Below are 14,755 nucleotides of genomic sequence, written 5' to 3'. Positions count from 1 at the left end.
TCTAATGTGATTTGGGATATTTTTTATTTAGCTCTCAAGAAAAAAATTTATATTAGTTTAAGAATAATTAAAATATGCTTGTTAGTTTAAGAATACTATCTTTTTCTTTAATCAAATGCCCTCAATATAGTTTCATTATTCTACCATTTTTGATTGTCACTACCACTAACATTGCCATTTTCCATCACTGACGAAAACTTCTTGATGACCAGCATCAGTTGCTAATGACCATTTTCTAACAACTCTCTAGTAAAGTGAAATTTTACTGATTTAGCATAGTGAAATTTTTCGACGATTGTTTTTAGAGACTCTCCGATGGAGTTAAATTTCACTACACTAAGTTACTAAATTTTCATTATTAAATAATAATAATAATAATAATAATAAATTCAATTAATTGCTAAAAATTACAAAATTAAAAGTCAATTGAATATTTATGTGTTAGGATTTTTATTTATTTTTTTACCTTGATGAAATTTTACTTTTTAGATTGAGTTAGTGAAATTTCATTGAGTGGTTAAAATTGTAAAATTAAAAATCAATTGAATTTTTACTATCATAGGAAGTTCGAAGACCAAAGTCACTATGTGAAGGTTTGTCCAACCAATGAGATTTTATGATTTGTTTATAATATTTCTTATTTTACAAACCATGCGAAGATATCTATTATTAACAATGAATCTTGAGAATTGCTGTATAATTACTCTCTTCTACTTTTTGATACAAGATATGATATTAACAATTAGTAGCTAGATAAACACCAGCTGATAAGCTGATATCTCTCCATATACTCACCCATAGGCACAAGAAGAAATTTAACAAGTTAATAATTAAATTACTATTGAAAATTAATATTTTTTATAAATTAAAATATGAAACCACTTTCCAAGCCAGATCTTTTTCCTTTTTTTTTTATTTGCCAAGATTATGAGATGTTAGTTTGTTAGTAAAGTTATATTACAATAAAGGGTCACCGTTGTTTCATCAACTTGAATCCCTAACATTCCCTTCACTACACTTTGGCTCCGTTTGATTAGAAAGAAATAAATGATGGAAAGTAAAAATAGTAGAAAGTAAAAGAAAAGGAAAGGAAAGGAAAATATAGGTAGTGTTTGGTAGAATTTTACAATTATGATTTGAGAATAGAATTATATTTTAAGTTTGTAAGTTTTGAAATTATGATTTGAAAAGAAAAAATTTGTTTGGTTATGTGTTTTGAATAGAGTTTTGAATTTTTGATATGACATATGAAATGAGAAAAGTTGTTTGGTTATAAATTTTAAAAAGAGTTTTCAAAACTTAATTGAAAAGCTTATAACTCAAAACTCTATGAAAAATTCTATTCAAAACTCACAACCAAACTTTTTTAAAATTCAATTCAAAAAAATAATGTGTCATTTTTGGTCTAAAAAAATATTTTTTATATTTAAAAAATATCAATAACAAATATATAAAAAAAATTTCCTTCCAAATAACAAATGACGATTGACAATTGAAAATAAAAATTTTAAAAAGTACTGTTCCGATCAACCGGTCAGACATTCGGATAGACCAAAAATTCCAAAACTGTCTTGTTTACCAAACATGTTTTCAGAAAGTGTTTTGAAATTGCTTTGGAATCATGATTTGAAAACTCAAATCAAACATAATATGGGTAGAATTAATTTTAAAAAGTTAAACCAAACACAAATATATTTTCTCGTATCAATTTAATTAGAATGAAAATTTTATAAAAAAATAGAAATTCTAATTATAAGTGACTATTTTTATAATAATAATTTATTTTTATTTTGTTTTTGGTATTTTCCTGTGTTTTTTGTAAGAAACTGAGAGCTGCAATTATGAGTTATACAAAAAAATTTACTTTTTCGTAATTACTACCACTTTCATGTTAAACAAACTTTTAATTTTTTTTTTTCCGTTTCTTTCACTTTTTACCATTTTTATCCTAATCAAATTGAGCGTAATGTATAATTAGGATTGTGCAAAAATATTGTCTAATCTGCTAAAATCGCATCGATCAGCTCTACATCAATTTGTACCGCTCTACCCACCAACCGTGGATTAAACTTCAAAATTTATAATCCACTTTAAAAACCGCTCTAATATATATATTTCCTAACCTCTAATGAAATATCAAAGTAAAAATGAGTATGAGAGAAATTTAAGATATGAAATTTATTATAAATTAATAGTTATATATATGAAACATATTAAACAAATTAGTATTATATATTATGCAAATGTTCGTGTAAAAGGTAGAATTCTTTTCCACAGGAAAAGCGAGATGACGTGTTCCTTTCTATACTTTGCAAAGAGTAACCAAATTGTCAGTGATCATCTTTGACCATGGTTGATCGGGAGGACCCTCCGACGGTCAAGTCAAAATACTGTTCAGCCATGAGAGAGTTTTATTTTGAGAGAGGGTTTTTAGATTACCTTTGATTTGTCCTCTTAGCTTCAGCCGTTTTGCTTTTTATAACATTCTTGACTTAAATCTCATCCGCTGGATCGATATTTGATCAAAAAGTTATGCCTGCTTTTGGGTCTAGCCAGGCAAGTGGTCATGTTGCTTTTATCTTTAATCATTGGATCATTCTTTCTTAGATGGTTTAGATTGCATCAGATGCTTGTGGCAACTTAATACTTGTGTCGTTTAGTAGACCTGACCTTTGCATTTATTGTTTGATGTCTCCATTGTCAGATGAAGAAGAATCCAACGACCCTCTAGCATTCTGCTAATCTCATTCTAGAAGAAGATCTCACTACTAATATGCTCAATCACGTGTCATTATTCCACCAATTGTCTCTAATGGGTCACTTAGTAATTTGACAGGACTTTTTCCTTTGGGTTACTTTGCCTAATTGCTTTTGGACTTAGGCCAACGCTTTATCCCTCTACAATGTGATAATTAGTTAAAATATTTTTTAATTCATCAATTTATTAAAAATTATAATTTAGAATTTTATTCTCAAATTATCCGAATCACATTGCGAAGTCACGTATGTATAACTACAAAACCACCGGTCAAACCCAAAGCCAGATCTTACCCCCCAGGATTTGGGGGTTTAAAGTCTATTTCCAAATTTATTGGATTCATAAGAAAGTAGTTGCTGTTCGCCTTATGTGGTCCACCAGACATGACCCGACCCGAGGACGTAAAATCGTTTTCTGCAGGCTCTGCTTTGGGCCTTGTATTTTAGCAGTGGAAACGTGGACGTATTGCCAGCAAGCGAAACTCACAAACTGTTGAGTCAGACGCGCCGAATATATTCAGAAGAAGAAGAAGAAAGAAAAATGGGAATGGAATTGCGTAGCCTCAAAGCCTCCTGCACCTCCTATAAGAACACCACCCAAAAAAAAAAAACCAGGATGAAGTCTTATTATTATGAGAAATTTGTGTAGGTGGGTTTGAATTTAACATCTCTTCTGAAAGGTGCGAATATCAGTATATAATATATACAGACTGAAATGTTGGGTTTGGAAAACGAAACAAAAAAATGAAAGGAGGGGTGGTTGAAGGAACAGGAAGGGTGTGTGAGGAGTTCTCAGCTGGGTATTATGGGCTTTGCACTGTCGGGGGTATGTTCAGTGCTGGTACTTCCCATCTCGCCACCACTCCCTTTGATGTTCTCAAAGTCAATATGCAGGTAACTTGTTTGCTGTTCCATTCACCATCATTTTTTCTTTCCTTGAAATTTCCTCAACAGTTAATTGATTTTTGTTTGTTTCTGTTCATTGGGTAGTCAATGTCATACAGTAATGCTGTTTTGCTTGGTATGTATGTAATATAATTGGGTGAAATTGAAATGTTCTTATGAGATTTCTCGGATTGGTTTTTTGCCCGTTTGTTCTGGTGACTTTATGTCACACTATGTTAGTTTGTTAGTTAATTAGAGCATCTCCAAAGTTGTATTTTTTTTCCATCAAATTTGAGTAAAAACTCTATTTGATATCGTGCGTTCTAAGACTATCCCCAAGGTTTACCAAATGTTTCATCAAATTTAAATTTGATAAACTTAAATTTTGCTGCTCCAAAATCCATGATTTCTCAAATTTTTCATCAGATTGAGGATGAATGTGTCTTTCATCGAATCACTGTTCATAACCGTTGTATTTTCACCATCGGATGTCCCCTGGATGTCTCCCAAATGATCTCCTCAAGGCAAAAATTTGTGAAAAATTTATACTGGCCGGTCGACCGACTGGACATCCGCCCGGTCGACCCCTGAATGACCACCTCAAGGCAAAAATTTGCGAAAAAGTTATACTGGCCGATCAACCAGCCTGACATCCAGCAGGTCATCCATCCGATCGACCAGTGTTTTGATAAAACTTCAAAAACCTCCATTGGAGCACTTGATATCAAATGGACCTTTTACTCAAATTTGATAAAAAATTTGATGCATCGTTAGAGATGCTCTAACGGATTGTCATCAAATCACCAGTCGACCGAGAGCAGAAGAGGAGGGAAAAAAGAGCCAGGGGGTCACGTGTCCCCCCTCAGTTTTGATTTTTTTATTTTATTTTATTTATTTATTTATTTATTTATTTTGTGTTGTTGTCCTATTCAAAATGTTTTTTTTTCTTTTCTTCTTAACATGTTTTTTTGACTAAGGGTTTATTATATTGTTCGTAACAAGTAGTTATTTGATACTTTGAGAGCACTATGTGGTATTTTTTATGTAATAGTTTAAACTAATAGTATAGCGAAAAATCTTATGGATTGGATATAATGAACTCATTATTTTCAGGCAGTTGACAGACTACTTAGTGTGATTTGTGATTTTTCATGCTTTGAGCATCACGTAGGCAATGCTATATGGTATTCTAAGGCGGTTTAATAATTTTCATTCAAAACACATCATTTATAAGTAATGTCATCTCTTTAATATTTTTCTGTCAAATAAAAATTAAATAGATTTTATAATAATTTGTGCTATAAATGATGTATTTTTATTTTCTAAAATTAGGAATTTTGATCCATAATTTTTTGTGCTAAAATTTCAAACTTACATCACCATCCCGCACCAAGCTATTCTATACTATTATAGAATTTTAATTTATTCCTATTAATAATGAATATGTAATTTTTTATATTTAAATTTAGCTCATAAAATTATAATTATCTTAATGTTGATCATATTTTTTTTTTAAAAAAAATTATAATTAATAATACCCCCTCTAACTTAATTTCCTTGCTCCGCCACTGACCGAGAGGACAACTGGACAAATGTCTGGCCGGTCGACTGGCCAATGTAATTTTCACTAAAATTTGAAATATGTTGTGGGCAATTTTTCACAAAACTAGTCGTCCAGTGGTGTTGTACTACTTGCAACTCCAATGTCTCTAAACAGTAAATTGGTGAAAACCACATCCATCCTCAATTTGATGAAAAACTGCAACATATCCTAGATTTGATATTGGTTTGATGAAACCATTGGAGCAACAAAAAGATCCTTTTTTCATCAAATTTAAATTTGATGAAAGAAAAGGTACTGGTTTGGAGATGGTCTTACTTGGAACTTTCTGAAACTTGGTTGTTTACCATTTTATCATATTGCCACACATATTTGATATGATATATATTTTTCCCTTCTCGGTTGTGTGTCCTCATTCATTTTTAGTCCCTGTTCTAGAGAGAGGAAAGAAAAGAGAGTCAACAAACAATAACCCATTGAAAGGCCTAAAAACCTTGAGCAATACTAATTGTATTGCGGTGCAGTGTATTGGTTGCATATATGTTTGCGTGTATATATATATAAATGTGAGCATAGGATGCATACGAATTTGAATTACTAGTTTTGTACAAAGTCAGCTTTCAAAACTAAACGAGGAACCCATGAAATGTTTAATTACAAGGCTACATGACGTTTTCTTTTTATTTACTTTTCAGTTGAGGATTTAGTTTAATTTTTATTTTTTAATTTTTATAAGCAGATCTGGTGCTTTTCCCTGACTAATCTCTCAGTTGCATATAGTCACCCATCCCACACATACTAGGTAATTACCGAGCGCAGAACCAGGGGCAGAGTGACCCCAAGGAAATAAAACACATAATGAGATTTGAACTTGTGAATTACACTTTTTGAGGCACTTATCACAGCTTAATTTATCACTCAGGTATCTCTTAGGGTTTAAGAGATTATTCTTTAGTCCTTATTCATTTTTAGTGCATGTTCTAGTTATTAGTGTGTCAAGTTTGTTGGAAGATGAATGAGAAAAATTTGAAGGGTACTTATATGATTTTAAAGGGAAAATTTTGAAAACATTTTCAAAACCTTAGATTAAAATATATATTCCTAAAAATTGAGGGGGGCACATGCCCTTCCCGGTCCATTGGTGGCTCTACCACTGGGTAGGGTAAGGTGACCCTAACTTGAGTCATTTTATTGGGAGAATGTGGCCTACGCTGCTGGCCTGTCCTCTGGAGGACACTTCCATTAGAAGCGACTTGTTCCCCAGACTTCTTTTTAATCTTTGAGGTTGTTATTTGCTTGCCATTTGGTGAGGTGATTGTTGAAATTATACTTTTCCGTGTTTCATCATTTCATTCATTGTCCAACTAGTGGATTAAGTCTTTTCAAGTTTAGTTTTTCTCTTCACATATTTTTCAATGGGCATGCTTGTAAAACAATGGCAATCATTAAGAGTTTCCTCTTAGGGTGTTTATCACTCACAATAACTATTGATCAAGGAGAGAGAGAGAGAATTCATTGAAGTTATCAAATGGGATTGAGCACATCAATTTATATTCTTCAGTAAAAGAATATCGAATGATTGATTCACCATTGAGAGCATTAACCCCCAAAGGACGAATATTGTGGTGTTCTAATAGCGGCAGATCAAACAAGAACTTGATGAGCGAAATCTGCTGGTTCCTCCCTTTATTGAAATTGAAGTCTTGACGTCAGATCAAGTGATAGAAGAAGCCTGTCCTGGCCTCTTTGCAAGAACTCCTTTTGGAGAAGATTAGTAAATTACTTGAATTTTGGAGATATTTCTGACAGGATAAAGAAGATTAGTAAATTACTGAATGTTCCAATGGTTGATGGTTTTAGGTGCAACTATTCCAAGAGAAAAGGACAGTGAAAATGTTCTGACCATTCCAACAGTGATAACTTATTCCAACAACCACAACTCTTATGGGAATGAACATGACCCAACAAACTGTTGTGACTAATGGTGTTTTGAATTTCAAAACAAACTCTTCCACACAATCTTCATTGTGTGGGAATGTCTCTCACCATCCCAAGGTGAGATACAGTACAAGAGGTTCCACTATTAATATGGTATGATCCCCACTTTGTCCATCAATATTTGGTAATAAGATTACTTCTTTCTGCATTGAAAAATTGGAAGAGAAAGATTTGTTCCCTTCGAATTTGATATGCCGTTTTCTTGTTAATCTAATATGTATTTATCATATTTATTACTTTTGCGATTTAACTGTTCCAATTTTGCATTCTTATATTTTGGGCTGGTTACCTCAGCCCCATGCCATGTTGTTCCGTGGAGCACCCGAGTTTCTCTTCAATTGGATCTTTCTAGTAGTCTGTTTATCTGACTGTATGTTTGCTTCAGGTGAACCCAGTGAAGTACCACGGCATCTCATCAGGTTTGAGTACTCTGTGGAAGGAACAAGGCCCTTCTGGCCTTTGGAGAGGTTGGTCTGGCAAATTCTGTGGATATGGTGTTCAAGGCGGATGCAAATTTGGTCTCTATGAATACTTTAAGAAGCTATACTCCAATGTGTTGGTAGATCATAACAAGAGTGTCATATTCTTTGCCAGCAGTGCATCTGCTCAAGTATTTGCTGATGTGGCTCTCTGTCCATTTGAAGCAGTCAAAGTCCGTGTTCAAACACAGCCCAATTTTGCGAAGGGCTTGCTTGATGGGTTTCCAAAATTATATGCATCTGAAGGGCTTTCTGGGTATATTACCAAATAACATGATTTTCTTTTCTTCTCTTCCTTTATTTATTATGCTCACCTTCCATTGTACTAAAGCCGGAATGCATTTATACTTTATTGCAGCTTTTATAGGGGACTTATTCCACTTTGGGGTCGTAATATCCCATGTAATATCTCTACCTAACTGCATTTAATTTTTGAAGTTCTCATTACATGTTTTAAGACTTTCCTAGCTCATATATTTTTCTGTTTGGTTGATGCACGGGATAATATGGTAATCTACTTTGCTATGGCATGCATGGTTGCAAAGCTAGAATTATATCAGGAGAAACAGTCAGTTTGGAGTTGAATGTTATTTGATAGACAATACTAATCCTCTAAACTTGTGCAGGCCTGTTAATCGTGTGCATAACATACTGATTGGGAAGCATGCTGACATTCAAGCTTGCTATGTAGTCATGTAGTTAGTTACGATGATTTGCTCATATTTGTTAAAACCTATCACCTACTTCACCCACTAAACCTAACCCACTACACCACTACCACCTAACCTACTCCACTAAACCTAACCCACTACACCACTACCACCTCCACTTTACCTACTCCATCTACCACCTACTCTTCTATATATAGGAATCAATTGTAACATTCAAATAATCAATCAATCAATAATACATAAATTACATAAATTCTTACATGGTATCAGAGCAAGGTGAGCAAGGTAAGAACTTAGTGATTCCGCTTCACCGGCGGGCGGCAGCCTCGCCTTGGCCGTCCGCCGGACAAACCCAAATTTTCTGATTCTCTCTCTCTCTAAAGTTCCGATCTTTATCTCTCTACAAATACAAATCCCTATTCTTTGAAACCATCATCATCAATGGCCGGCCGAGGCAAAACCCTAGGATCTGGAGCTGCCAAGAAGGCCACATCGAGGAGCAGCAAGGCCGGTCTGCAATTCCCGGTCGGTCGTATCGCCAGGTTCTTGAAAGCCGGTAAGTACGCCGAGCGAGTCGGCGCCGGAGCTCCGGTATACCTCGTCGCCGTCCTCGAGTATCTCGCCGCTGAGGTGCTTGAATTGGCTGGAAATGCTGCGAGGGACAACAAGAAGACTCGGATTGTGCCTCGGCACATCCAGCTTGCTGTGAGGAATGACGAAGAACTCAGTAAGCTTCTTGGAGATGTGACCATTGCGAATGGTGGTGTTATGCCAAACATTCACACCCTTTTGCTTCCGAAGAAGACTGGTGGGTCGTCGAAGCCCTCTGCTGATAATGACAGTTGAATTGTGAAGAACTGGGTTGGGTTTGATTCAGAGTTTCCCAGTCTTTATTAGTAATTTAAAAGGGTTTGAGATGTATCCGCCACTTTGATGCTTCCTTACCTTTCTTTTCTTTTACTCTCTCTCTCTGTCTTTGTTTATTATATTCTTACCCATACCTCTTTTTTTTATTCTGCAGCCACTTCCCCTTTTTCCACCCACGTTTCCCTTACTTTACAACCACACCCATCATTCCTTCCACTAGAGTCTATAGAATATATATATATTTTTTTTTTTTCTGATTCCAAAAAAAAAAAAAAAAAACGAATGAAGAAGCGGAAGAACTGCACACCAAACTTATTTTATTCATGTCGGGGTTCAACCCGATCACCATTTTACACCAAAAAAAAAAAAAAAAAAAAAACCAACAGCTTTGTTTTCTTTTTTGCAGCCGGCCACCAATCGACCTCACTTCTTCGCCTATTCCGCCGGCCTTTTCTTCTTGCCTCCGTCTTGGGCGGCCCTTGCCGGTGTTGCCTCCGTGTTTCCCACTCCACTGGGCATGATCACTCCCCCATACTCCTCCACTGCAGCATATGGAGGACCTCCAAATCGGAACATCACGGTGGCCTTCCGCTTCAGCTCCTTGTTTTCTGCCCTTAGCACGCTTATCTCTGCTCGCGCATCCTTATACATGCGTTGGAGCAGAGCCAGCTGGGAGTTTAAATGCTGCACCTCATTTGTCCTACTCTGCAGCCGGTTCGACAAGTTTGTGACCGCCGTCATGCTTTCAACACATGCCTTCAAAGCATACTGATTGGCCTCCACATCTGACTGCACTGCCATTCTTTGCTCCACCGACCGCATCGGAAAGTTCAACGGAGCAAACTCCGGGGCGCTTGGTTGAGTTTCCAGTGCCACCGCACCAGTTCTCTCTCTCGTTGACTCGTTGAGGTCGGGAAAGAGGGTGAGCAGTCCACGGGAAGACGAGGACGAGGCCATTTTCTAGGCAACAGAGTGTTACAGAATATCTCTCGCAAAAGAGTTTTTCAGACTCTCTCTCAGCACAACGAAGTTTTTCAGAGGTTTTTCGCAGCTTTTCTATGCCTCAGCCTCAGCCTCTGTCTTATAGCCGGGGCAGCCACGCGCATCGCGCGCCTCTTACCACCAGCCGACAACACGGGCGCGCAAGCCAAGGCGCCCACGTGCCTCGCCATCATGACGGCACACCTTTTGATGAATTGGGCTCGCCTTTTGATGGCACGCCTTTTGAAATATTGGGCACACCTTTTGAGGGTGCGACTTTTTAGGGGTCCGACAAGACTCTGTAAACTGTCCCGACATTGATTCCGGTTAGCTCCTTCATGGGTCCGACAAGACTCTGTAAACTGTCTCGACATTGATTCCGGTTAGCTCCTTTATGGGTCCGACAAGACTCTGTAAACTGTCCCGACATTAATTCCGGTTAGCTCCTTTATGGGTCCGACAAGACTCTGTAAACTGTCCCGACATTGATTCCGGTTAGCTCCTTTATGGGTCCGACAAGACTCTGTAAACTGTCCCGACATTGATTCCGGTTAGTTTCTACAAGGGTCCAGCAAGACTCTGTAAACTGTCACAACAACTGTCACAATATTGTCTGCTACAACGGTCCGACATGACCCCATAAACTGTCTTCTACATCAGTCTGACACCGCCATCCAGTGTCCTCTACAACGTTATGACACCACCATACAGTGTCTTCACCAACGGTCTGACACCACCATACAGTGTCCTCTACAACGTTATGACACCACCATACAGTGTCCTCTACACCGTTATGACACCACCATACAGTATCTTCACCAACGGTCTGACACCACCATACAGTGTCTCCTATCCTCTTTTATTTTATGTATTAATGTATTTTCTTGTTTTGTTACTCTCTCCAAACTCAAGTTGGTTAGTTCCTATCCCCCTTGAGTTTGCGGGGGGCTGTTAAAACCTATCACCTACTTCACCCACTAAACCTAACCCACTACACCACTACCACCTCACCTACTCCACTAAACCTAACCCACTACACCACTACCACCTCCACTTTACCTACTCCATCTACCACCTACTCTTCTATATATAGGAATCAATTGTAACATTCAAATAATCAATCAATCAATAATACATAAATTACATAAATTCTTACATTTGTCATGGTCCATAACCCCATGGTTTCTGTGTCCTTTTCTTCCCTGTGGTTCTTTGTTAATTTCTGCCAGGAAATCATTGAATTTAATTTATAATTGTGAGAAAATGACTGATTAAGTTCCATCTTGGAAACTCTCTTCTTCTTCTTCTTCTTCTTCTTCTTCTTCTTCTTCTTCTTCTTCTTCTTCTTCTTCTTCTTCTTCTTCTTCTTCTTCTTCTTCTTCTTTTTTTTTCTTCTTCTTCTGGCCTTAACCCATACAGTAAAACATCTTTCTGATGTCATTTATTTTCACATAGAACCATGTGATAATGGTGTGATGCTGAAAATATCTTACTGGTTGGCCACTTAGCATTTTGGGTCAATGTTAGTGCTGAAAACATGGAATTTGTGATAATCTTTCATTTATAAACCAACCCCTGAAAATTCAAGGCACATTATGTTTTGTCATTTAATGGGGTTAGCAATCAGTGTGTTTGGCTCCTAATATTGTGTTTATATTTCAGTTGTAATAATTGATCATTAAGCGAAAACATATATGTTTTTACCTACATAGTCTTCTAAACCCATTTTCCTTGTTTATTTATTTATTTTTAAACGTTTCTTTGACAGTCTCTATGATAATGTTTTCAACATTTGAGCACTCAGTGGGCTTCATATATCGCAATGTTACCCAAAGAAGAAAGGAAGATTGCTCGAGAGCCCAGCAACTTGGTGTGACATGTTTAGCAGGCTATGCAGCTGGGGCTGTTGGTACCATTATCTCTAACCCTGCTGATAATGTTGTTTCCTCTCTTTACAACAAAAAGGCCGACACTGTGCTTCAGGTACTGCCTTTGTTGAAGCTCTTCTTTGGTTCAATTCAGGTCATCTAAATTTCATAGTGTTTGTTGCATTAGTTTGATTTTTGTCTTTCAGGCTGTGAAGAACATTGGGTTTGTCAATTTGTTTACTAGAAGTCTTCCTATTCGAATCACACTTGTGGGGCCTGTTGTAACTATGCAATGGTTTTTCTATGACACCATTAAAGTTCTAAGTGGATTGTAAGTGCTCCTCTCTTAACTACTCAGAATTTTGGGGGACTACATTGGCTTCCACCATCAAAATAATGAAGCCAAAGCCCCTATAGACTTAAAGACTTGACTTCGCTGAACCAGCAATACTATTTGTTGGCTCCTACCACTCGTCCCAATCCTTTAGAAAGTTGCATATGCACACACAGTGAAAATAACACTTCATTTTGTAATTCATTAATCATCCTTGAAGTGTTAGCTTTGACCTTCAAATGCTAATATCTTTGCTGACAGTTCGGGGGGGGGGGGGGGGGGTTGTGGGAATTTATATATAGTGGTAGAGCCTGCATGTGTGTTCCCATTGCATTAATATAAGTGCCATATGACTGTTTAGGTGTGGTATCTAAAATGAAAATACACGTTCACAAACTTGCATTGTTTTTGTTTAAAGTTGTTTCAAAATAATCATGTAAACCATCAAACAAGTTTTTCTGGGCAAGTGATCAAACCAGTGTTGTTTGGTTTGCTATGGTGAGAGATCATACATTTGTTTATATGAAAGTTGATGGCTGAAGTCCTTTAAAAAAACATTGGATCCATTAGGAAATGAAAATGGAGTAACTGAATATGGCTTAGGTTGTGACGTGATCACAGAAAATGTCAGTGAAGATATTTTTTACTATCCTGTAGAGGATAATTGGTGGGATATGATTTAGTGTTATTTCTACCTCTGAAAGTAACACTGATAAAGTTAACCCTGTTGTTCTGAATGAAGTGGAATTTCTTCTTTCTAAGGGATGCCCCCTAAATTTGTAGTTCAGTATATTTTCTTTCTCCTAAATTGATTTATGTTTGAAAATATTCAGGCCTACCAGTGGAGGGTATAGCATGGATCTGGAAAAAGCTATCTGATCAAAGTACTGGAATGAAATACAATAATTCAATCATTTGCGAGCATGGGAAATCCATCATCCCTGCATCAAATAATGGCAAGTGATTGTATATTTCGGTAACACAAACAGAAATTGATGGCTTATCTACTTAGTAACATCTATCTCCCTTTATTTTTTGTTCTGCAGTTCATATCTTGTTACAAGATCTACCTCCCTTTATTTTTGCTCCTTTGTAAAGTCTAGTTTAGCTGTTGTCTGCGTGAATTTGCAGTCCAGCTACATAGATATACTGCAAATTGATTTTAGTGACTATATATGCAGTGATTTTGTGTAAGAGAAACTATAAACAACACATTTTTCATGGAAATATGTTAGTATTCTCTAGTTATTGATTAGCACTGTCAAAAACTTTTATTGTACATGTTTTCTCTGATATGAGTGGTAGGATTTAACTAATGTACCATGATCGCTATCATAGAATACTTGTTTGGCTAAGGAATGAGAACTGCTAATGTTCAACGATCCATATATTGGTTCGTAAATATGCAGTGTGCTATTTTTCCAAGAGCAAGGTAACTGGAATGAATTTGTACGACACTTGTAACAGAGGAATGGCCTTGATCACAAGTTTTTATATATATATAACAACCGAATCCAATATTTTTAGTGAGAGGAGAGATCTTACACCCCATCTAAATGAGCATGATTTGTGTTTGTTATGTGGGCTCAGGTCTTTGGTCGTTTGGCTTGTTAGATGAGTTAATAATTATTAGGTATGGGTTGTTTGGTTGTGAGGCTAGGTGATGAGTTTGGTTTGTGATGCAACCGCAAAATAGGTATTTTAAATAATCAAATTGCTGACATTAGCATTTTTTTTTTGTAATTCTGTTAATGGAGGGGTAGATTTCTGAATTTTGTTCTTCTGTTTGATCTCTTTTTTGGAAGCTTTTTCATTCCGATAAAATGATATAAAAAAATTCACTGGTAAAGTTGGAGAGATTCTAATCATCTGCCGGAATTGAAAAATTACTCTTTCATAATATTATATTATGAGTAAACTACTAATAGGTTCTAATAGTTAGATTTAATTTCCATTAAATCTTATTGAAAATAAGTTTTAGTAAAATAATCTCTAAAAATACATTTTTGTAACTATTTTTTGCATATATTGCTAAAAATTGACAATTAGTAATTTTTTTTTGTCACGATTTTTATAAATTATCGATAAAATTTACAATTAATAACATTTTTTCATGACGAATTTTTCACACTGTTACTGAAAGTTAAAAATTAGTGACATTTTTTTAAACTATTGCTAAAATTTATAATTAACGACATTTTTTGTAACAAAATCTTTAAACTATCGCTGAATATTAATAACTAGTGACGTTTTTTAATAATATTTGATAAAAAATGTCATTAATTATTAAAAGACCTATTAGACAATAAATAAACTTATACGTAAATTCTTTTTCATATTTTTCAGAGAAATGC

At 35.7% G+C, this 14,755-nt stretch overlaps 1 protein-coding gene and 1 pseudogene across 5 annotated transcripts; both read left to right on the top strand.

The window, feature by feature from the left end:
* The first annotated feature begins 3,221 nt into the window (after nt 1–3,221).
* On the top strand, nt 3,222–13,653 carry LOC114292495 (mitochondrial phosphate carrier protein 1, mitochondrial). 4 transcript variants are annotated; one of them, XR_003639734.2, is made up of 7 exons: nt 3,222–3,651; nt 7,587–7,936; nt 8,039–8,082; nt 11,968–12,182; nt 12,274–12,398; nt 13,235–13,357; nt 13,448–13,653. XR_003639734.2 is itself a non-coding variant. In XM_028236483.2 (6 exons), the coding sequence occupies exons 1-6, from the start codon at nt 3,502–3,504 to the stop codon at nt 13,278–13,280; spliced, it is 930 nt and encodes a 309-aa protein (XP_028092284.1). In that variant the 5' UTR covers nt 3,222–3,501; the 3' UTR covers nt 13,281–13,653. The 4 variants fall into 4 exon arrangements, 1 of the variants encoding a protein (XP_028092284.1); XR_014329079.1 differs by having other exon boundaries at nt 12,255–12,398; XR_003639736.2 differs by having other exon boundaries at nt 12,255–12,398; nt 13,235–13,653.
* On the top strand, nt 8,690–9,305 carry LOC145790409 (putative histone H2A.1 pseudogene; annotated as a pseudogene). The gene has a single exon (XR_014329080.1). The product of XR_014329080.1 is annotated as a putative histone H2A.1 pseudogene (transcript).
* Nucleotides 13,654–14,755: the final 1,102 nt, after the last annotated feature.

The sequence above is a fragment of the Camellia sinensis genome, chromosome 5 (genome assembly GCF_055761805.1).
Source record: "Camellia sinensis isolate YWXY chromosome 5, ASM5576180v1, whole genome shotgun sequence".
NCBI classification, from domain to species: domain Eukaryota; kingdom Viridiplantae; phylum Streptophyta; class Magnoliopsida; order Ericales; family Theaceae; genus Camellia; species Camellia sinensis.
The sequence above is the reverse complement of the archived record's forward strand: the minus strand, read 5'-3'. Positions and strand labels throughout refer to the sequence as shown.